General features: G+C 48.0%; 1 protein-coding gene across 1 annotated transcript in view; it reads left to right on the forward strand.

The window, feature by feature from the left end:
* Positions 1-21,012, forward strand: part of LOC138580277 (protein Wnt-4-like) — a 135,462-nt gene extending 114,450 nt beyond the window's left edge. The window contains exon 5 of the mRNA XM_069650689.1: positions 20,069-21,012. Within this exon, the coding sequence (XP_069506790.1) occupies positions 20,069-20,536 (468 nt within the window). The 3' untranslated portion in view covers positions 20,537-21,012. The remainder of the gene's footprint in view (positions 1-20,068) is intronic.
* Positions 21,013-23,418: the final 2,406 nt, after the last annotated feature.

Here is a 23,418-nt window from a genome sequence, read left to right on the forward strand (position 1 = left end):
CCATCCTGATCAATCGACTACGTGAGATCCTGGGCATCACGGATCAGGTGCTGGAGTGGCTGACGTCCTTCCTCTTGGACTGCCCCTCCCAGGTCAAACTTGGTCCCTTTCTCTCCACCATTTCTCTCTCTACCTGTGGTGTTCCCCAGCGCTCTATACTATCACCCTGGTTTTTAAACCTCTAATTGGCCCCTTTGGAACACCAGAACTCTACCTTCTCCTCTACCTTTCAGTGTTATGCCAATGAAACTCAGCTTACCTTCAGGCTCCCCTCCTCTCCTCTCTCCTCTCTGTCATTCCTGACTATCTATCCACCATTCAGGATTGGTGCGCCTCCAACAATCCATGCCTTAATGCAAGTAAGACGTAGAGCCTTCTCATTGGGACCCCTGGCCCTGCTTTCCCTATCTCACTTTGGCCGCCTGCCTTCGGCCCTCTTCCTTGCCCTTCCTGCGAGGCAAGAAACTCTGGTGTCATCTTCGACTCCACTCTCACTTTCTCTCCTCACATCTCGGACATCGCCTAGAAGTACCACTACCAGCTGCACCTCCTCTTCCCTTTCTCACTTCCCCCCAGAAGCTCACTGTCTCCAGAGCCCTGCCTGATTCTCTCTAGACGTGACTACTGCAACAGCCTCTTTCTCAATCTGCCTTCCTCTACTCTCCGCCCTCTGCAAATAATCCAGAACACGACTGCAAGACTTATCCTTGACCTCAAGCCCAGGGACTGTATCTCCCCAGCCCTGAAATCTCTCCACTGGCTCCCAGTGGCTGCAAGGATCAAGACACTTTGCATTGTCCACAAGGCTTTCTGCGGCCCGCACTAAATCCAACACTCTCTTTCAAAATACCCTCCTTCTTGAGCCCTTCGCTCAGCTACCTCCAATTCATGAAGGGTTAGACACTTCTCCAGGCAGAGAGTGGGGGGTAGATTTCTCTCCTCTGCAGGTGCCTCCATCTGGAATGGCCTCCCTGCCTCTCTCAAACTGTCATGTCCCGGCCCTGGAAAGTATGGCATCGATGGGCTCTTTCTCATCGTAAGACGTGAGCAACTGCTAGAAGCGCTAAGTGCGGTCTAGTCTTCCCCCAAGATGGCCGCCGCCTTACGGCGTTTCTATAACAACGCACTGAAGCTTGCACCCAGTGCGTTGTATCGCTCCTAGTTCCGGATGGCGTTCTGTGTTCCTCTGTTCGCCGAGCTGCCTCTAGCGAGTTTTTCGCTTTCCCTCATTGTGGCTACGTTTGTTCCGCTGCCTCTCCTCTCTCCTGCTCTCTCTGTCCCTCTACCTCTTTCCTCCTTCGCTTCTCCTGGACTCTCTCTCTTTCCGGTTCTCCGGAGTGCATTCGTTTTGCTTTGGTCTATTCCGCCACCCTCCCCATGGCGCACCTCCGGGAGTGCCGTGGGCTTCATTCTATACTCTGCGCCTGAAGTCATTCTGGCCGGCCATTCCAACTTTCATTCCTTACTCATTCACTCTCTCCTTACTCTACGTATACTTTCCGTGCTTATACTAACGGCAGATCCCCACTGGAATTATCACGCTTTTGAGACTGCCGTGACTACACCTGCGCCCGCCTCCAAGAGACCTACCCGATCCAAGGCGGGGTGTTCCTCCCGCGCTGGCTGCGCCTTCCAGGGTTATTTGGAGCCGAAGAAGCTTTTTCCCTGAGTCTGAGGTGGGCTTCCTTGGGGTCCATCTTGGCTAGGAAATTCCCTTTCTACCAAGGTGGCCTCCAGCGGAGCTCGTCCTTACCTACACGACAAGAGGGTAAAGACGAAAAAGAAGAAGACTCAGAAGGCAACATCCCGAAGAAGAGAGACCTCACCGACACGGAGCACTTCTTCTGAAGCATCAGGTGAGGAGGGGTCACGGGAGAGTTCCATAGTCCTCTGCAGCCACGACAGTATACAACACCCACAAATCCCCATGGCTACCCTGGAACAATATCAGGAATTGGTCGCAGCCATTCAAGGTCTTACCGTACAAATTCAGAATAAGCAGGCAGAGAACACCACTTTGAGACAACAGGTGGCTGCATGCAGTGAGGAAAGAAGTGATCTCTCTCCGATGCTGTTGTCTTTTGGCAAGTACGACAGAAATCCCAGGTCATAGAAGGAATTTATGGATGCCTGTAAGGTGTATTTTACATTCAGACCGAAGGCCTTTGAGACTGATAAGGCTAAGGTGGGATTTCTAATTTCCAATATGGTCGGGAACGCGTTGGCTTGGGTCACTCCATTGGTTACAAATAATGACCCTGTTTTGCAAAGTTTGGATCAGTTCTCACAGCAATTCCAAGCAAGATTTGACAGACCTGAGGTGGTTTTTGCTTCTTACGAAGCCATGCTTGATGTCAGACAAGGGGGTTCTGACGTTCAAACGTACGTCTCCAAATTCCAGAAGTTGGCTACCAATTCTGGATGGCCAGATTCGGCAAAACAAACATCTTTAGGAGGGGTCTTCATGAAGATCTGAAGGATGAGCTAGCACAAGTACCCCGACCTGGTTCATTTCAAGAATGAGTTACCCTGACTTTACAGATCGAATACCGACTAAATGAGAGACGCCTAGAAAAGAGACGACAAAGAGGATACTCTCCATTGTATGACCCCCCTCCTTCGAACAAGGAAGTACTCAAGACAGAACTCGCATCGGAAGAGCCCATGCAGATCGGTTTGGCTTGGGGCCCTCGGACTCCCGAAGAAAGAGGGAGAAGATGAGAATTGGGGCTCTGCATGTATTGTGGGTCCTCTAAACACTTGCTTCACAATTGTGCAGACGTGCCTCCCAGGAAGAAGGTAAACGCTTCCCCCCGAGTCTGTGCAGGAGCGACATCGGGGGAGGCAACCGAAAACCCTGTAACCACACTCAAGCAACAGGATTAACTGATGATTCCTGATTAATGGTTTTCTCAGTCCGACTGCAGTTAACTTCCAAGACGTCTGTGGAGGTACGGGCTATGCTGGAGAGTGGAGCTGCAGGGAATTTTGTGGATGGCGCCTGGGCCAGAGATTAGGGGGTTCCCATTCAGAACAAATATCGAGCGATTCCAGTGGAGGGAGTAGACGGCTCTCCTCTCACGTCTGGTCCCATTGTGTCAGAGACGGAACCCCTACTGGTGCAGATGGGAAGACACCAAGAGTGGATTCGTTTTGATGTCATAAGAGCGGCTCACTTCCCCATAATTTTGGGGATACCCTGGCTTAGGAGACATAACCCTCACATAGACTGGTCCCTTAACACTTTAAGTTTTGATTCTGGGTTTTGTCTTGAGAACTGTTTCAGACAATCGTCACAAGAAGAACAGGTGGGACAGGACTGCACACTACCGTCCAAGGTGGTATCGAGTATTCCACTAGTCTATCAACCCTTTGCCGGAGTGTTTGAAGATAGAGTACCTTGCCTATTACCACCTCACAGACCCGAGGATTGCTCCATCGAGTTGCAGGAGGGAGCAGTAGTGCCCTTCAGAAGAATGTTTCCTTTATCCCTTCCAGAAAGGAAGGCTCTAAAGGAGTACCTTGACGAAAACCTTGAAAATGGTCTCATCTGTGAATCACGATCATCTGGTGGAGCCTCATTATTCTTCATCCCCAAGAGGGGAACCTCAGAACTGAGGCCTTGCATTGACTATAGAGGTGTCAATATGATTACCCGCCGGGATAGGTATCCAATTCCACTGATCAGGGATATCCTAGAGGCGGTGCAAGGTTCTACCATTTTCACCAAACTGGACATGAGTGGGGCCTACCACCTCCTTAGGATTAAGAGGGGAACGAATGGAAAACTGCCTTTAGGACCCCCCTACGTCTCTTTGAATACAGGGTGATGCCATTCGGGCTGGTCATTGCGCCAGCAATATTCCAGAGGTACATGGACAAGATTTTCTCAGATCTACTATTTCTGTCTGTTGTCATATACCTAGATGACATTCTTATTTTTTCTGCGGATCTCACTGAACACATTCAGGTGGTGAAAGAAGTATTGAGACGCCTTCAAGAGAACCAACTCTTTGTGAAGCCTGAAAAATGTCCATTCCCTGCAGAATCAGTTTCATATCTCGGATTTATTTTATCCAGTGAAGGTATCCTGATGGACCCTGGGAAGGTCGAAGCTATTCTTCGATGGCCCGAACCTAAGAGTGTCAAGGATGTCCAGAGGTTTTTGGGCCTGGCGAATTTCTACCGCTGATTATTCCCCACGTCTCCAAGATCGTCCTCCCGATCACAGCCTTACTTAAGAAGGGCGTCAAGTTTCACATGGACTCTTCAGCTATCCAAGCCTTCCAATATCTCAAGAACCTGTTTATGTCAGCTCCCATTGTGGTCCAACCAGATCAGGCGCGTCCTTTTATTCTGGAAACGGATGCTTCCGATAGTGCTATCGGGGCCGCCCTGCTCCAAAACACAGAGGACGGTGTAGAACATCCCATAGCCTACTTTTCCAAATCTCTGACACTCAGTGAAAGGAACTACTCGGTGATGGAGAAGGAGCTTTCGGCCATCAAAAGAGCATGTGAAGAATCGAGGCATTTACTACAAGGATCCATTGAGCCCTTCATCATAAGAACTGACCATAGGAATCTACGGGTACTCCAACAGATGGAGTGTTCCAATGCCCGCCATGCTAGGTGAGCGTATTACTTCTCCCAGTTTGACTTCCACCTCACATACCTACCAGGCTCCCAAAATACCTTGGCAGATGCTCTTTCGAGAAGCCGGGAGGTTACACACGAGACCCATTCTGGGAGGGAGCTGCTTTTGGCTAATAAGAGGTTCATTTCGGTAGTCTCCAGTTTTTTTCAAGCCGTCCAAGAAGGGATCCAGATCGAAGACAGAAGTAATCCCAACCTACTTCTGAAGGATGAGGTGTTGTACCACGAGTCAGCTATTTTCATCCCAACGTATGATCTGTGGACGCAGGTGTTAAGGTGGTGCCATGAGTCTCCCCTGGCAGGTCATAAGGGCTTAAGGAACACTGTAGAATTGGTGAAAAGACTCTTCTGGTGGCCGACTCTGTCACAAGATGTAAGACGATACGAGTCCTCCTGTCCAGTTTGTGCTGCCAGCAAGTCCCAAACAGGTAAACCGTTGGGTTTGTTGCAGCAACCGGCGGTTCCCTCACAGCCCTGGGAGCACGTGTCCACTGACTTTATTGTGGATCTCCCGCAATTGGAAGGTCACCGAGCCATCATGGTTACTGTAGACTCCTTTAGTAAGATGGCCCACTTGACAGCACTTACAGGACCCCCCACTGCTCCAGAAATGGCAGCTGTCTTTCTTCGAGAGATTGTTCGACTCCATGGACTACCCAGAACCGTGCTCTCGGATAGAGGGTCACAATTCACCTCTCGGTTCTGGGCTTCTTTGTGCAATCAACTGGGAATACAGAGGGCACTCTCATCTGGATTTCATCCTCAAAGCACCGGCCAGAGAGAAAGGTTGAATGCCACCCTCGAACAATACCTCAGATGCTTCTGTAACTGGGAGCAGGACAACTGGTCCTCTTTGTTACCCATGGCAGAATTTTCGTACAATAACACATATCATTCTGCCATTAAGATGAGTCCCTTCTTGTGCACTTATGGATTCCACCCTTCCCATGTACCTGGGATGAAGAAGGGATATTCAGATTCCCCAACGGTGGACAGTCGTTTGGAAGCTATACGATCCACCCAAAAGGAGGCTATGAGAGCCTTGGAGGAAAGAACAACAAGGAAGGAGCGGATCTTCACAGATGAAACAATCCTGAGTGGTCTCCCGGCACTTTGGTTTGGCTCTCAACTAAATTCCTTCCCCGTTGGTTACACCTAGGCAAATTCGCCCCTAAATACTTGGGTCCCTACCCTATAATTGAACAAATCAACCCAGTGGCTTACCGAATACGACTCCCACAGAAAATGAAGAGAGTGCATCCGGTGTTCCATACCTCTCTACTGAAGCCTTTTATTCCGGATCCGTATCAAAGGGCCAGAGTACGACAGAAGATTCCTTCTCCCTCGGAACCTGCTGAATATGAGGTCTCTCATATTGTGGACTCCAGATACCACCGAGTTTCCTTGCAATAACTGGTACATTGGAAGGGCTATTCAGTGGCCGAACGGATTTGGGAACCCAGGCATCACATTCATGCACCTCGTCTTTTGCAGATTTTTCATAGAAAACATCCAGGCAAACCGGGGGGGCCCCCGATGAGGAAGGGGCATACTGTCATGTCCCGGCCCTGGAAAGTATGGCATCGATGGGCTCTTTCTCATAATAAGGCGTGAGCAACTGCTAGAAGTGCTAGGCGCGGTGGCCTCCGCCTTACAGCGTTTCGATAACAACGCACTGAAGCTTGCGCCCAGTGCGTTGTATCGCTCCTAGTTCTGGCTGGCGTTCTGTGTTCCTCCGTTCGCTGAGCTTCCTCTAGCTAGTTTTTCGCCTTCCCTCCTTGCGGCTACCTTTGTTCATTCGCCTCTCCTCTCTCCTGCTCTCTCCGTCCCTCTACCTCTTTCCTCCTTCGCTTCTCCTGGACTCTCTCTCTTTCCGGTTCTCCGGAGTGCATTCGTTTTGCTTCGGTCTATTCTGCCACCCTCCTTACGGCGCACCTCCGGGAGTGCCGTGGGCTTCATTCTATACTGTGCGCCTGCACGCTTTAAAGCCATTCTGGCCGGTCATTCCAACTTTCATTCCTTACTCATTCACTCTCTCCTTACTCTACTTATACACTCCGTGCTTATACTAACGGCAGATCCCCACTGGAATTATCACGCTTTTGAGACTGCCGTGACTACACCTTCTCCCGCCTCCAAGAGACCTACCTGATCCAAGGCGGGGTGTTCCTTCCGCACTGTCTGCGCCTTCCAGGGTTTTTTGGAGCCGAAGAAGCTTTTTCTCTGAGTCTGAAGCGGGCTTCCTGGGGGTCTCTCTTGGTTAGGAAATTCCCTTTCTGCCAAGGTGGCCTCCAGTGGAGCTCATCCTTACCTACACGACAAGAGGGTAAAGGCGAAGAAGAAGAAGACTCAGAAGGCAACATCCCGAAGAAGAGAGACCTCACTGACACGGAGGACTTCTTCTGAAGCATCAGGTGAGGAGGGGTCACGGGAGGGTTCCATAGTCCTCTGCAGCCATGACACAAACTTGAGCCGGACCACCTGAACTTCCAGAAGCAGCTCAAAACTTTACTCTTCTCCTCTGCTTTCTCTCTCTCCCTCCCCGGCTGACCTATCTGACCTACCTGTCTGCTGTACCGACTGGTTGCCTGGCTACCCTCAGAGTCTCACTGAGTCCAGGCTCTTTCTTGATCAGTCACCCTTACACTGCCTTCTGCCCTACCACACTCATAAGGGCTGTAAATGTAACCTTACAGTCCCTTGTTCTTCTTGCACTATCCATTTCGAAGGGTCATCCAGACGTGGACCCCTTGCCCAACAAGTCTGAAACACGTGTACGCAGTTGCTGTTGGTACTCTTGTTCAGAAGAGAATTTCCATAGCATTTCGGTGCTGTAATGCCCATGTGGGCGGGACAAAGATTGATATGCAAATGGATATTTCCCTCCTGTGAAAGGTACAGTGATCTAAAGTGTGGCTGTAGAATTTCGAGTGGGTACCTTCCCAATGAACAGGTCATTTAGCCATGTTTGTTTTCGCAGAGGGGCGCCTATGGACTATTTTTTCATTGTTTAAGGGACTTTAGTTTAGTCATCCTAAGTTTCCTAGGGTCATCCAGACCTGGACCCCTTGCTCACTATGCAAGTTTACATACAGTTTAACAATGGGAAATGGAAAGCTTTTCTTTATATGTGAGCACTCCGACTTGCGTTAAAAGGGCGTGTGATATATTTCCATTGCAGCAGAACTCTTCATGACGGCATACAGTTTCTACTCATTCCCACTCATACGTAAGTTACTATAGAGCTAGTAACTGTTACCGGCAAGGTTTTCAGAGTGAACCTGAACACGGAGCTTCACTCACCAGCTTCAGGAATACTGTGGTTGCGGGCTGCTTCCACTTCCAGACTTCGTCTCCTTCTGCTACCACTTCAGGAACACTTGGGAACCACACCCCTCTTCATCTCGGCACATTTCTTTCAGTGCAGCCACAGCAAGGCAGGCTTTGTGGACACAGGACCCTCTCAGAATTTGCAGGTGAAATCTGCTTTCCTTGTGTCCCGGCGTCCCTTGAGTGATCACACTTCCTCATGAACTGCCAGCCTCATGCCCTTATCCTTCTGCTAGTACTGCCAGCCTTCCAGCTCCTGCTCCATCTATCTTCCCCCTCCTGCTGCAGCCTTCTATACCTCTTAGGTGGAGCAATTGAATTCAGGTGCAGGTCAATATTGATAATTGCCTGACCCCGGCAAGAGCTGTTGGGCCTACTTGCCTGTCCTTTACTTCTATATTCCTCTTCGGGCCTCTTCTTCGTCTCATATTGTTGCCCACACTTGAAGGGTCAAGACCTTGTTTATTCAGCAGAGGAGTCATCCATGCCTATTTTAGACGGGTGGGAACACAACCTTCTTTGAGGGAAGCGTTCACAATTTTAGTCTAAGAGCTTAGGGAGTCCGGGCAAGCGTTTATTGCAGTGGGAGTAAAGCGATCTCCTTTACAAGGTGAGGGTTTGAGCATGCCCAAAATTGACCACATCTCTGCTACTGAAATCGGTCTGAAATAAAATTAGGGGTATCACAGGGCATATCCGTCTCGGTATTTTGAAGCAGGGGAACAGTGCCTAGCAGTGAAGTCTGTTTTAAAATGTTCTCTTTATCAATAGTAATTCGAATTCTTTCAAGCTTCTTCAGCATAGCTTCTTGAATTGCAGTGTCCACTTGACCAATATTTGGTTTCTCAAGTTCTTTCAGAATTCTAAAGATCTCTTTAAATTCTTGTTTTGCTTTGACAATTCTATCATTATAAATGGTCTTTTTTCGCAGTGATGGTTGCAACTCTGTAATTTTTAGTTGAGGCGATATACCTTTGTTTGTTGGAAATATTCCAATGATAAAAATCTTTCCTTTTCTGAATCCTAAGGAGTCGGAATTCACGTGAGAACCATACGTTATTCAGTCTGTCAAGAACCACCATAGTAATTCCTAAGAGATCCCATACAAATCGCAAGATGACCACCACCTGAGTCTCGGCCATGGGACAATTGCTAGACAGACTTGCCTGTGAGGATGCCCATGCAAGCAAGTGTTAACTACCAAGCATCACAACACCAGCCCAGATGGTACAATATTAGGGAAAGAAAAGTCCCTCAAACACTATAAAAAGCTACAGACGGTGTGAAGGTATGCCACATATGCTGTCAAAACTCCCTATTTGACATTGCACCCGCAGGAACTGTGGAAAACCCAACTGCTTTGCTAAAGTCTGTGAAGACTAGAGACAGAATTAAAGGCTAAGTCAACATCCTGAGATATGCAAGTAGTTCAATTGTACAGGTAAGGTGTCAATGTTCCAAAAACACACACAAAATCCAGTGACGAAGAAGTTCTCTATGTCTACGCCATCAAAGGAGCTGCCAAGAAAACCAGAAATACAGTACAAAAATGCAGCAGATAGATCAACAGGGCATGGCTGACGGCCCTCATTTACACAGGCATGTAAGCTACATGGTCTGCAAGTGAAAACTCTGAGCGGTGAACCCACCCTTGTAGCCCACCAAGGTGACCGCCTTATCGTTCAGCTGCAGTATGAACTCTTCGCCTGCACTCAGCACAAAAGATTCTAGTAAGGCCTGTGATGGTGCCACCTGACTGAACAGTCTGGTGGGTGGTGGAGTTGCCCAGGGGGCCGGTGGCCACTGCAGGCCATATGATGCTGGGCTCAGGGGAAGCATGGGGAGGGTTCTCTGGCTACCCCCATCATAGCATGCACAGGAAGAAGGGGCTTGTCACAGTCATGCTCCAGCTTCTTTAAGGGAGCAATGAGCGGCGATCCCAAAGACCCAGCCATGCCTGTGCACTTAGATCTCCAAACGCGGGTTCAGAAATCCAAGATAAAACCACAGAGGAAAAGGACAGGACCTGACCAATGAAGAGAGAAATCAAGCAATCTATCAGTTACCTCAAAGGGCCCCACACTCATGCAGCTAAGACCGGTTAGGCTAAAGGAGTCCCCCGTAAAACAGGGCCAGCGCATGGCAGGTAGGGAGAGGACTGAACAAGGGGAGGGACAAGGCAACCCCAAGTCCCTATAAGGTACTCCCAGGGGAGGGGCCCTTCAGCCGGTCCCCATCACAGCTACCAGAGAAAACACACCTGCAGTCCTTTACATCAGAGACAGACTGGAAAGCAGGAGCAGAAGACAGGAAACTACATGAAAGCGCATGAAGCTTGGGGAGATCATACAACTGGAGGAGGGTCCCTGGAGCCTGGGGAGAGAAAGGGCTGGGGAAGGAACTGAAGCAAGAGCGGTAGACCGGAACCTAGATGAGAGCGCATGAAGCTCAAGGAAAGCAAGAGACTGAAGCAGGGAACCTGGAGCTTGGGGAGAGCAGGAAACGGAATGAGAGCCTATGGAGCCTGGAGTGAGCAGGACACTAGAGGAGAGAACCTGGAGCTTTGGGAGAGGAGTAGGTGGAAGAAAATATCCTGGAGCTTGGGGAGAGCAGGAAACTGGATGAGAGCCATTTGAGCCTGGGGAGAGAAGAGACTGGAGAGGGAGCTGGAGCAAGAACTGGTAGAAGGACCCAGAAGGTCAGGTGGAGAGAGAAGCCAGAGGGAAGGGAAGAGTTTTCAGATAAGTAGAGGTGGACAAGAGAAGAGAAGGAGCTATCGGAAAGAGATAAATCAGTGAAAGAGTTGTTGAGAGTGGTGGAGGAGAGGGGAAAGATCCAGAAGAAGGAAGAAGAGGTTGAGGGAAGTGAGGAGGTGGAGGGGTGAAACATCAAGGAGTTGGACACACAAGAGACATAGAAGTGCAGAAAAAGAATGGAAATTGCTTAGGAATAGGAGAGAGACTCTACGTCAGCAGAGAGAGGGAAGAACTGTAGCATGGAGGTGAAGGTGGTGGGCACTGAATTACCCAGGTTTACCCCTAGGAAGGCTGGAGGAATGTGCTTGTAGTGTGGCATTCAGAAGGGGCAGGAGGCACCCAGCATGAAGAGAGAGAGAATGAGAGAGAGAGGTGGGTGAGGGGGAGGGGGAGAGGATTGAGAGAGAGAGAGAGAGAGAGAGAGATCCAGCACAGTGTCCTGTAGGAAATAAACTTGAGGTGTTATGCCACGGGTAAGAAAGAATTAGATGGGAGTAGGGTGAGGGAGGAAGAAGGCCTTGTACACTGACGACACCAGAGGGGGGCCTCTAGCATCCCTGTTGCCTGGGCCTTGGTTGAATGACAGCTCCACTGCAAGACTACCCACGGGACCCAGCATCAGGCTCCAATCTGGAGATGATGCTTAGGAGGAGACTCCCCTTTTTGAAAACAGAAGAAGGTTGAGAGAATCCCTTAAACCAGAGACTGTGACCTAAAGAGAGGCAACCTTAAGACAACCAGAAAAGAAGGGAGTGGGAACCTTTGAAGCCCATCCCAGGACTGAGAACCAAGGGGAGGAGACCTTGAGAAGACAAAATGAGAAGTGTGCCGGAACCCCTTAAACCTAAGACTGAGAACCAAGTGAAGGCACATCTGAAGAAGACCTTAGAAGAAGGTTCCAGGAACCTGTTAAACCTGAAACTGTGATCTAAGAGAGGAGACCTCAAGAAGATCAGAGAAGAAGGATGCACTAACCCCTTAAACCTGAGACTGTAAGCATACAGGTTATTTTGTTAACTTGCCAGGAGAGATCTGGCCCTGGAATTACAGGGCACTGTGATAATGTTTTGTTTACACACTGTTTAGCTCCCCAGGGAGCCCCTTTCTTTTCAAGTTGTCTTGAACCACCCCTCACATCCATGAGAATTGCCATTCTGACAACTACGGTTTTGTTAAAAGCCTTCCTGTTTCCCATTTTGGGTCTTATTAATACACAACGGTTAGGAAAGATTTCCATTTATGGGTCATTTTCCCTCCAGTTGGGAACCCCCCAACTGTTTGCTGTTGTCTAACCATCCTAGCCTAACTTTTGCCAGTGGAGCCCAACCTCCTGCTGTACTCCGCTGGGCTTTTGCTCATTTGTTTTGGGGAAAGTGATATGTCCTTAAGACTATCAGTACTGGGAGATGTTGTTCCCTTAGTCTTTCACTTTGATGCTCTTCTTTAGTAACATATTATCAGTGCACAAAGTACCTTACAGTACAGTGAGCTGGGGTCCCTTTTTAATTTTGAAAGCCCTAGACACCCTCAATGGATTTCTGGTGAATGTGCAAGTGTGCCTTGGACAGAGCTGGTGGCAGCTGTTACTTTCTACATGTTGTCAACTCTTTTCTATGGTCCAAAAAGCGTTTACCCCGTTTGGCCATGCCACAAGGTCCTTTGTTCTGTCCTTTGGCCATCTTGTCCCTTTGCCTTCGCCAGGTCGAGCAAACCTAGGAAATTCCTTATTTGGTCATGCAGACCCCTGCGCAAACCGAAGCTTTCGTGGCCTTCTGCATGCCGTGTGTGTGTGCCTCCCAAATGTGGGCTGGAGCTGTCTAGTTCCAATACAATCTTGGGTGCCTGGATGTCTGGTGTGCTTGGATGACTGGGACCACTGTGGTCCGTGATTGGTCCACATCTGCGATGGCTGAATGTGAGTAGATCTCTTATTGGTTTCTCTTCGTATTGGCGCGAAGGAGATTTTGGATAAGAGAAGTTCCTTACACCCATTCCAGGTTGATCTTCTGAGTTTACACCAAACTTAGTAAAGGAGCCAAGTATCCTGAAATGAAGAAGCAGATCCGTGGAACCGCTGGCGACCCGCTGGAAGGTTTTCCACTGTGAACCCGCTGTTGTCCTGTCGGGCCCCCTGTTTCTGATTGAACCTAGAAGGCTTGCAAGGGCCAGTGGTCGAAGTGGGTGGGAGTGGTCGGGAGCGGTGCTCCTCTACTTCTTTTAATTATGTTTTACCGTTCCTATACTTTTATTTAAAAAAGAAACCATTCCAGAATGGTTTCGTTTTAAAATAAAAGTATAGGAAGAAGTCAAAACTTTTACTTTCAGTACACTGTGCTTAGCATTCTCCTAAACAGCGGGGGCATGTGTTTTGGGGTTTGTATTGTGCATGAGAGGGGGTCTTTGCAATGGGGTTTGTGGGGAGCGGTCCAGGCCAGTAGGGAACATAGTTCTACTACTTCTTTTCGTACACTTCGACCACTGGCAAGGGTGCTTTGACCCATGGGAATAGTGGGACCAACTATTCTCTACACCTCCTGCTTAACCTGTAAGCTAGACTTTCCAAAGTCTTCCTGGACCGCCCAGTGAACTGACCAGCCCGTACAGACCTTTGCGCTGGAGCCTCCACTGTATCGAGTTTCGACTTGAGCCAAGCCTTTTGGAGACTGTAAGCTCTGGGTATAAGGCACTCTTCAGCCGCGTTTCGTACACCTAGCATTCCTAAGTCTGGAATTAGGAGAGTACGCCTGAACCCGAGCATACGCGGGCACAATGTCACCCAGCTGTGGTGACAATCTATGTTGGTGCTTTGCTGCTGCGCTCCCTGTGCCCTCAGACTTGCTGCAGTAGAACTGGCCTGATCCATTCACCAGGAGCGTTGAATTCGCCACTGTCCCGCCACGGAATCATTCTCGGAACGCAACCACTGAAAGCTGCAGAGCTGCGCAACTGCAGGATTTAAACCTGCGAATGATCTTGACTGGACTGGCCAAGTTTGGTCTGGAGTGCGCCGAGGGTCGCTAAGTACTTGCATCCCTTACCGGTGGCCCCTGGCGCATCCATAAACATTTACGCACAAGTGTCCCTTAAGGGCCACTCTTCTTTACCGAGGTAGCCTGTGCTACCGAGCTCTTCCCAATTCTTGGATCCTGCTCTGCCCTAATGGGGAGACCCTCCTCAAATAGTGGGAACTGATTCTTCACTGCCTCACCCACCTTCCTGAGTCGCTACAGCCCCTTGAAGAGACCCTGTTTTGAACTTAACCACACAATCACGTGCACCAACAGCGAATATACTTTTGAGCTCAAGGCTCCACTCATCGTAGGGACTGGACTGCCTCTTAGCTAGGGTTTGTATTGTGAAGTACTGCCTAAGATATATTTGCACTGTGTGACCCCTTTCTTTGCAGGTTGTGGATCTATACTCTGTAACATTCCTTTAGGTCACTGGTTATTGTATATATGTTTCATAGTTAGTGTTGTGTTGGTTTTATTAATATTGCTGAGATTTACTGTGTGTTTGTTTTAAAAGGTCTTTAATAAATGTATATGTATTTTTGATATATACACCTGACTGAGAGTAATACGTGGTGTTGTTTACTGTGTGTGTTCATTGTGGGCTTTCGATCACCCTCACCCCTCCTGAGACCTAGGCTTGACTGCTGCCAATGCTACCTTGATTGGTCTGGCTTGCCCAGAAGGTTACTCTGTTCCAAGAAACTAGGCTGGCCTTTTGAACCTTTGCCCACCAGGTCAGAGTTCAGAACTCCATCTTAACACCAACCCCTAATAATACTTTTAATAATCAAATCCATGTGTCAGGCCAATTATGTGTCGATCATTGTCAACCACGTGACAATCCAAAGAAGGGTTGGAGCTCATCAGGTTCACCTTAGTTATGTACACCGCTGCTCTGAAAAATCTACTGAAAGAATTCATAGCCACTTGCACCAGCATTGGCTTGCACCAGAAAGGCAACGTGGCCCAGTACCACATAGATCAGACTTCAGACACCAGAGGGTGCTTTCCCATGCTGTTATTGAGACGGTGAAGAGCCCTGCACCATCATTTTGCCAAATGTTACCATGAGAAAGACAAAGCAGCCCAAATAACCTGCAGTTTCATGAACATGCTCTTCTCAAAGCAATCCATTCGCAGAGAAGGCCATATCACACTCAGCATCAATGGCCTAACCAATGAAGCCACTGCTTTCTTGGAAATGTGACCTGGATGCCAGATGTCACCAGCTTAAATTGAGAAAAGAGGCCTGCTCAGTCATAACATTCTCCATGCTCTTGGGCCAGTTTAGGTGTTGATGGCTGATCTGTGGCATCTCCGCCAGAGTGGAAATAATTCAGGGCTTGAGTCCCAGCCCCCTCGCCAGCCTGGCCGGATTCCTCAATATAGGCAAAAAGGTCCAACTATACACACTGAGGCAGAATGCTTACGTTGTCCTGACCCTATACAGAGAGAAAGGCAAGCTCTTCACAGTCCATTGGAATTGTTCATCTACATAGTCAGCCACAAGGTCATCACAGTTGACCCTTTGATGGTGGAAAACGTTAAAGATTCTACTTCCATAGAAATCATCTTGGTAGTGTAACGATCTGGTCTTATCCTGCATACTAATGGAATCTGGAGTGAGTGTCATGATTGACAATGGAATGTTACTGGTTAGAATGTTTATGTGTGACTGGTGTTCTCTTGAGGGAGTTGAGAGATGTAGCCTGAGAGAGAGGATGCCGGTGTCAGGATGTCAGAGTCATTTTGCTAAAACACAGAACTCCACATTGGCGACGAGGATGCTGGCTGTGCTGGGGGGACAGCACAGAAGAAGAGACAAGCACCGTCCCCCCCAAACCATGGAAGACCCTCTCTCTCAGGTAGGAATAGCGCTTAATGCTATAGGTGCAGAAGGGCAAAGCGCAAAGGGCACAGGCGCAGAAAATAAGGAGATGCGCCAAAGCCAGGGGCCAGCTGGTCAGTCAGTACTTAGACAGGTCAAGCACAGAGAAGGTCAAGAGACTTTGGCAGGGCTGAGGGCCCAAAGACTGTTTTAAGGGGTTTGTAACCCAAGCTGCGACATGGAGGGCTTGGTGCCCAAGGCAATAGCGATTTGAGGAGGCCTGGGGGTCTAAGTTATGCCTGGATTATTAGGAAGCCATGCTGCGCAACTGGGGGCTTGGAGCCCAGGGCAGCAGCATCAGAAGAGGTTATGAACCTAAGCTGCACCAAGAAGTGACAGGGAAGTTGTTTGAAGGAGTTTTGGCTAAGGTACAAAGCGCCTGGAGCAGAGGAGGGTCTTGAGGGCCATTCCAGTGTTTGAGAGGGCTTGGAGCCCGTACCTGCACCTAAGGGACTTGTAGCCCGTGAATACACTTGTGGGCTTGGAGCCCATGGCACAGTTGGAGGTATTCAGAGTCACAAATGTGCTTATGAAGGGGCTCGGAGCCAATATGCAGCAACATCATAAGGGAGTTAGAGCCCATTACAGCGTTGGAAGGGGCTCTTAATTCTGGTTTTGCTGAGGAGAAAAGGCTGCATACATCAGGCTCTTTTCAGGCCGAGTGACACACTTGCAAAATGTGTGCCAGCGAGAAGTGCAGGGAGCGGCCTGTGCTGTGTAGGAGGTTTCCTTGTGCAGAAGAGTGCAAAAAGGAGAGGTTGGAAGAGTCTTCGCTCTCAAGTCTGCGCTTTCAATTGGGGATCGGATTATGGTGTGCTGCGGTCGCATTGTTATGAAAGCAATATCACAAAGATGCAGAGCACTGCATCATTGAGCCGGAAGAAGGGCCGTGTCCCTGAAGGTACTTTGAGTTTAATGATGTGGACATGAGGAGGGGCCATGTCCCTAAAGGTATTTTAGTTTAATGAATTGGACACAAGGAGGGGCCGTGTCCCCGAAGGTACTGTTTGTTTAAAGATGTGGACACGAAGAGCAAGGAACAGAGTTATTCGTTTTTCTTTGCTTTTGAGGATTTGTTTATTAGTGGAATAGCAGATTAAGTTTAGTTTGGTGATAAATGTCATGTGAGTCCTGTATAACATTTAAAGAGCGTGAGTGCGTGACAGTGTGAGCTTGACATTGACGGTTGTAGTTTCTTGTGGGATGTGTTGTCCAGATATTTGGGGGCTCCATCAAAGTGGTCGACTGCTGAGGAGCAGAGAACAAGGTTTACAATTTTTGTTTACAAATTTTGTTTTGAGTTTAGTTTTCAAAGGTGTTTGTGCTCAGTCAGCCAGGGGCATGCAGGATTTAAATCCTGATGTGAAGGGTTTTAAAGGAGATTTAAAGTGACATTTTTGAAGGAAGTGATTGAAACATGCGTAGTTCTAGTGATGTTTTGAAATGTTACTCAGTATTTGTGTTTTAGGAACATTTGTGATGGGGGGCCTGTTGCAAGTGGTGGTGCATGATATTGATTGGTGCGCACGGATCGAGTGTAAAAGTCGTGGCCTCTGTTAACAATTGCTCAGTAGTGGAATAGAGTGTTACTGGCATAATTAACTAACACTCATTTCCGTCCACAGATGGACTTTTTATTTAAGTATAGGTTGCGTAGTCAGTATTGCTAGAGTTTGGTATGTGGAAAGTAAAGTAGTGTTTCTCTGCACTAATGTTTTTGTACACAGGTGGGACTTTTATAATGCATAATTAATGAGAGTTTGGTTATGTTAAAGTGTATATGTGCTGATGGGTAAGCAGAGTTAATGGTTGTTGTGCTTAGAAACTTTACAGTAGTTGTCATGATAATATGAGGATTTTAGCAGAGTTATTGATGTTTGTGTGTTGCTTGGGTGTATGAAGTGGGATTCTCCCAAAAAGGAGCTTGATGTACTGAGGAATACTTTCAACATGGGCACAATTGGGGTAATGGTGTCACTGAGTAGTGAAGTAGATACTCGAGTATCAGGGATACTCAGCCTAGTTGGAGTTGGTATGTGTTGAGGCACATACCGGTTTGCAATTGAAGGGTGTGAGGGAGTTGTGTGTGTGTTCTATTGGGGGACATTGGAGTTAACATTTGGATGAGAGGTATGGGTGCCTCTATGTTTGTAAAGTGTAGTAATGGTTTTCAGTAGTTGGATGCTTCTTCTTCACTTAGTAGAAAGAGGAAGGGACATTGGTTGTAATTGTGTCACACGGCGGTGTGGATGTTCATGGAATATAGGAAGTGGTTAGCAGAATGTTCTTAGTTTGGAGAGATGATGCGGGTGCATCAAACTTGTGGGTGTTTGTGTGTGTGTGCTGTATATAGCTGTTATGCTTGAGTTAACCGGTTGTCTTTTTTTGATATCTCTAAGGAGGGGAGATATGTAAGGATCTGGTCTTATCCTGCATCCTAATGGAATCTGGAGTGAGTGTCTTGATTGACAATGGAATGTTACTGGTTAGAATGTTTGTGTGACTGGTGTTCTCTTGAGGGAGTTGAGAGATGTAGCCTGAGAGAGAGGATACCGGTGCTTGTCTATGAGATCTGGACTTTACCATCTGATGAATAATGACTCTAGAAACTGGATGTTATGCTTGGAAACTGATTAAAGAAGTTACTCATCCACATTTTGCTAAAACACAGAACTCCACAGGTAGTCTGCCAGTTCCTTGTCAACACACATTACTTCAGAGGGTAATCCTACCAATGCTCACATCTTTGGCCATGCCGCTACCTGGACCTACCAGAGCTCTGCCCAAATGTGAATGGTCAGATCAACATCAAGAGGCATTCCTAAGGCCACTGGCGGTGGCAAATATGTTGATACTTTGAAGTGAACAATAGCCCCTAGATCGTGGATGACGCCAATCTGTGAGGCTTGGGCACCGTCCTGGCTCAATCCAATGAGATTTGCCAGACTCACACCACTGCGTACGCCGGCTGTGCGCTCCTTCCCATGGAGCAGCATTATTTGCAGATCCAAAGGGTAGCCATCACTTTTCTCTTTGGGTTCAATCGCTTCCATTTGTACGTCAAGCCACTCATTCGCCGGTTACAAAGCTTCCCAACCTCCAGCCATGCTTCAAAAATGGCTGCCTAAGCTGCACTGATAGATGTATGAACTGTAATATTGCCTCACTATGGGTCTTCAGTTCAGAACTCTGTGGCTAGCCACCTCCTGGGAGATACAGTAAGATTCTGACACTAAAGGACATGTCCATGTTATCACAAAAATGCCAGTCAGAGCAAGCGGCCTACAGAGCCATTTTTCTGCATGATTCCTTTAACTGATTGGATGTTGAGAGTCTGAAAGAAAAGACCAAAGACATTGCATCCGTGTCACAGGTCTGCCAGATCCCATGCTCAAGTGACTGCTCGCAGACAAGGGTTGAGGTACGACCATCCCATACCCCAAAAACTGAAACACTATGACCTTGGATGCTGAGCCAGGCCCCCACTGTCAGGGCTTAGCAGTAGGCAGAGTGATCTAGGGTTAGCTCAGTTTTACTCCAATGGTAAAAAGAATGGTGCAAGTGAAGCCACCGCACAGCTTGGTCCTCAACAGCTCCCATCGAGTCTGAAGGCCAAACATTTAAATACACGGGCCATGGCTCTTGATGTCAGAGCCTGAGACTTAAGGCGCCACATTTGAGCAAGTGCCTGACGCAGATGATTAGCCATACACAGCGTCATTTGTACAACCCTGTGGTGCCCTGTACAAAGGAACCAGGACCAACACCCACAATATTCCCCATTAAGAGATGTGGCCCGAACAGTTATAACTGTATGCCAAATCCTGAACAATCTGCACAGTAAAAATACCAAAATACCAAATACATATATTGAAATTTCAAAATGGCTTCTCTTGGAAGCAAGGTATGACATTCAGACCTGACGTAAATGAATTGTATAAGAGATCCCTGGTTCAGTTATAGCACCATTTCTGTGAAATTGGTCCTACACCTGAACCAGGGATCTCTTTAATTACAGAATGATATGCCTGTTCCAAAACATTTTTTTATTGTTTGCAAATGTTGGCAATGCATGAAGTTCCCAAATGGTGGTATGCATGGAGTCCATTGGAGATGCAAACTCCATCTCTACGGCTCTCATTAGTACATATTCTGCCTGACCTCTCTATGTGTCTTCTCTCGCTATATCAACACAATCTCTACTGCTCTCATGGGCCTGTTCTATGCCTTTGCCTTATAGGGGGTCGTTTCTATCCACCAGTATCACCATCTCTAGTGCTCCATTGTCCAGCTTGATCTGACCTCATGGTTTTTCCTACATATATTGCATCACAAGCTCTACTGTTCTCTTTCTCTCTGCCTGTTTTTGTGGAGCACCCGCTCTAGCTCTCCTAATGATCATTTATAATGTTCTTCTTGTTGCAGGCCATCTTGTCCAACATGAAGGTGGAGTGCAAATGCCACGGCGTCTCAGGTTCCTGTGAGGTGCGCACCTGCTGGAAGGTCATGCCCCCCTTCCGCAAAGTTGGCAATGTGCTGAAGGAGAAGTTTGAGGGGGCAACAGAGGTGCAGCAGCAGAAGGTGGCTACCCGCAAACTGTTAGTGCCCAAGAGTTCCCACTTTAAGCCCTACACCGTGCAGGACCTGGTCTACTTGTCACCCAGTCCGGACTTCTGCCACAATGACCCCAGGAATGGGGTGCCAGGAACGACGGGCCGCCGATGCAACCGCACCTCTCCAGCCACTGATGGCTGCGAGCTGATGTGCTGTGGTCGGGGCTTCAACACGGCAGAGACTGAGGTGGTAGAGCGCTGCAGCTGCACCTTCCGCTGGTGCTGCTCAGTCAAATGTAAACAGTGCCGGAACATTGTGCAGGTGCACACGTGCCGGTGAGCCGGCAGTTGCAGAAGGGAGCCAAGCACAGGGATGAGAGAGAGGAAATGGAGCGTGTGAGGACTGGTGGTCAGAGGGAATCATGGAAAAAGGGAGCATTCCAGGGTCTTCCATAGTGAACTCGGTTGTTGGGGCTCACCAAGAATGAAAACCAGCTGAAATGGTTCTAGAAAATCTAAGGATATTTGATTGTCTTGGAACATCCGATGGTCTGAGAAGGTAATTTGGAAGGGATGTGAAAAGTGAGCTCAAAGACTGTCTACTGACCGGCATGGAGTTCACAGGAAGTGGAGGATCGAAGTGTCTTGCAGCAAAAGGTCTATTCAGCGATCCCATCGATAGACTGGTTATACTCCACATGTAACATATTCGAGAAGGAGACAATGGCAGTGTTCTGCAATTAAAGGCTGCATTTGGTCAGCATCATGAATGGGTCCATAGACTGGGTAGACCCATAAAGAGAGAATCGGAGAGCACTGCATCTACAGTGTATGTTGGGAGTGGCAAGAATAGGTGTCATTGATGGGTTATCCCAAAGGATAATATAAGCAAGGAAGAGACAAAGTGTCATACTATTCAAAGTATATTAGCAATAGAAAAGGGGTCAGACAAGAATGGTTCCCGCTGAATAAATGGATTGCTAGAGCATTCTAAAGTAAAAGGGAGTACACTGTCCCTATGAAAAAGTCCCACAGATAAGAGAGGTGTCCCGGTGGAGTCTGCAGCAATGGCATAATGGAATTCTCCTGAAGTTAATGGAGTATTCTAAGGTCCCAGGAAGGGGTTCCATTGACTGAGTGCCCTGCACATGTCCATAAGTAGGCTATTCCCTGGGCACTAGTAATGGATCTTAAATGATGATTGAAGCTGGAGAGTGACACTTAGTGAGTGGCCAGAAGTATGCTAGAATCTACTTAAGAGAGAAATGGGTAATATCCCTGAGACCGAGAACTCCTCCCTTGAACCTGAGAATCCTCTAAAAGGAAGTTTGCTGAGTGGAGTTTGTAAAGAGCCGTTCTCTGGTCTTGCCCCGGGATGGCGAGTCTGTTATTCTTCCACAGGGAGCAGATGCTTTGGATGACGCGCGACATCGGAAGGCATCTGGGTTACACAGGGGTGAAAAAAGACACGAAGGCCACTTCCACAGAGTCTCAGGGACATAGGGGACATTTAAACCAGTTAAATCTCCAGGTTAGCCTTGAGATCCTTAGGTTTGGTAGAATAGATGTGGAAACCTTAAAGCAAGAGAGGAGTCCCTAATGCTTTCATGAGTGGAAGGGTGGCCCTGAGATCCCCAAATCCTCGTATGTTCTTTTGGATACTCCACAGAGAGGGCTTCTGGGTCTCCCTAACGCTGGATGATTGTTGTGATTGGCTTAGGTTCTAAGGGTAACTAGGAAAGAGGGGTATCTGAAGGAGTACATCATGGATACCTATTTCCTGGCTCTCTAGATTCTTTGGACCACTGCTCCTATCAGCCCTAGCTAGCCTGGACAGTGGGGAAGGATCCTGGCAGTTGTAGTCCAGTACATCTCAGGCCCACATAGGTGACAATGGCCTAGATGCTGGAGTCTGTGCAGCCATTTAATAGAGCCTCTGGCTTCTCCTGAGTGTGAGCATCAGTTGAAGAAAATTCTGGTATCAGTGTGCTCTCAGTCATTCACACTCATGGCTTCTCAACCCACCCATGCACTCACTCAGCTCACTCACTTCACTCACACTTTTGCAGTGTTTTTCACTCTTCTCTTTTGTATCTCCATGTGAAGTGTGGGAGTTTTGTGAGCGGCTTCAAGGTGTATCTTTGATCGGAGGAGTCTCTGTAGAAATGTAACATGCAGGTTCTTAATGCTTGCAAATCATGAGGGAACATGCTACTTGCTGTAGACTAGGGCAGTCCTGGGGTTCTCCTAGGCAGGGATAGATCTTCCGCTGTCCTATGAAGTGTGAGAGTTTGGGTGGGTTTACAGAATGAGAGAACTTGTTTCCTCTGGGGTGTTTGCATCCATTGAAATGGTGGGTTGTCTGTGGTCCACTAGAATTGATAAGTTCCTAGAGCCCTCTGAATTGGCAGAATTTCTAGCTCTGTCTGGGGCCCTCTTGAGCATGGGAGTCTTTCCGCGGATCTAGAGTGTGTGCATTTTCAGGATGCTCTATAATGCAAAACCATGGAGTTAACCAGGGTGAAGGGGTCTTTGGACTGCTCCCTAGTGCAATGATCCATAAGGCGGGGGACATCTACGGTGTCCCTTAGAGAGAATGTCTACTGGATACTCTTGGAACAGGAGCATCTGGGACAAACATGGTTTCCAGGGCCACACAACCTGAGATTGGTACAGCAGCCAGTTGGCCTCTTTATGGCTGGGAGAGAGAGGCCTAAATATGAGATACTCGGTGGAGTCATTAAGAACACAACATCTTAGGGGTCACTGAGAGCCTGTTGAATTAAATACATGTTGACATCTGTAGTTGGGTCTGCAAAGTAGCAAAGAACATTACAAATATGTATTCTTATATTTGGCTAACAAAAAGCACCATTGACCCCACAAAAGAGAGGCCCTGGCATTGTTAGAGTTCTGAGCCTGCGGGGCAGATATCTGTATACGTCCTTGAAGTCTGTACACACTTTGGGTTGTAGAAAAGGCGCTTTCCAAGGCTTCACTAAAACGAAGGTTGTCTGGTGTAATTTATGATGGTCAGGGAATCCTTCACAACCACATGTCAATATTATCCCTTACATTGCAATTTAGCAGACCAAGAAATAATTCAGTGGGTTAGGGCAACAGCTGCAGGAATCTGTGTGTAACTTACAGGTCGCTATTAGTAACCCAAATAAGGCAAGTGACACGCTTAAGCCTCTTGCCACAGAGATCTGTGGACATGTA

Source organism: Ambystoma mexicanum, chromosome 3p, assembly GCF_040938575.1.
Source record: "Ambystoma mexicanum isolate Mex_15411 chromosome 3p, UKY_AmexF1_1, whole genome shotgun sequence".
In the NCBI taxonomy this organism is placed as follows: Eukaryota; Metazoa; Chordata; class Amphibia; order Caudata; family Ambystomatidae; genus Ambystoma; species Ambystoma mexicanum.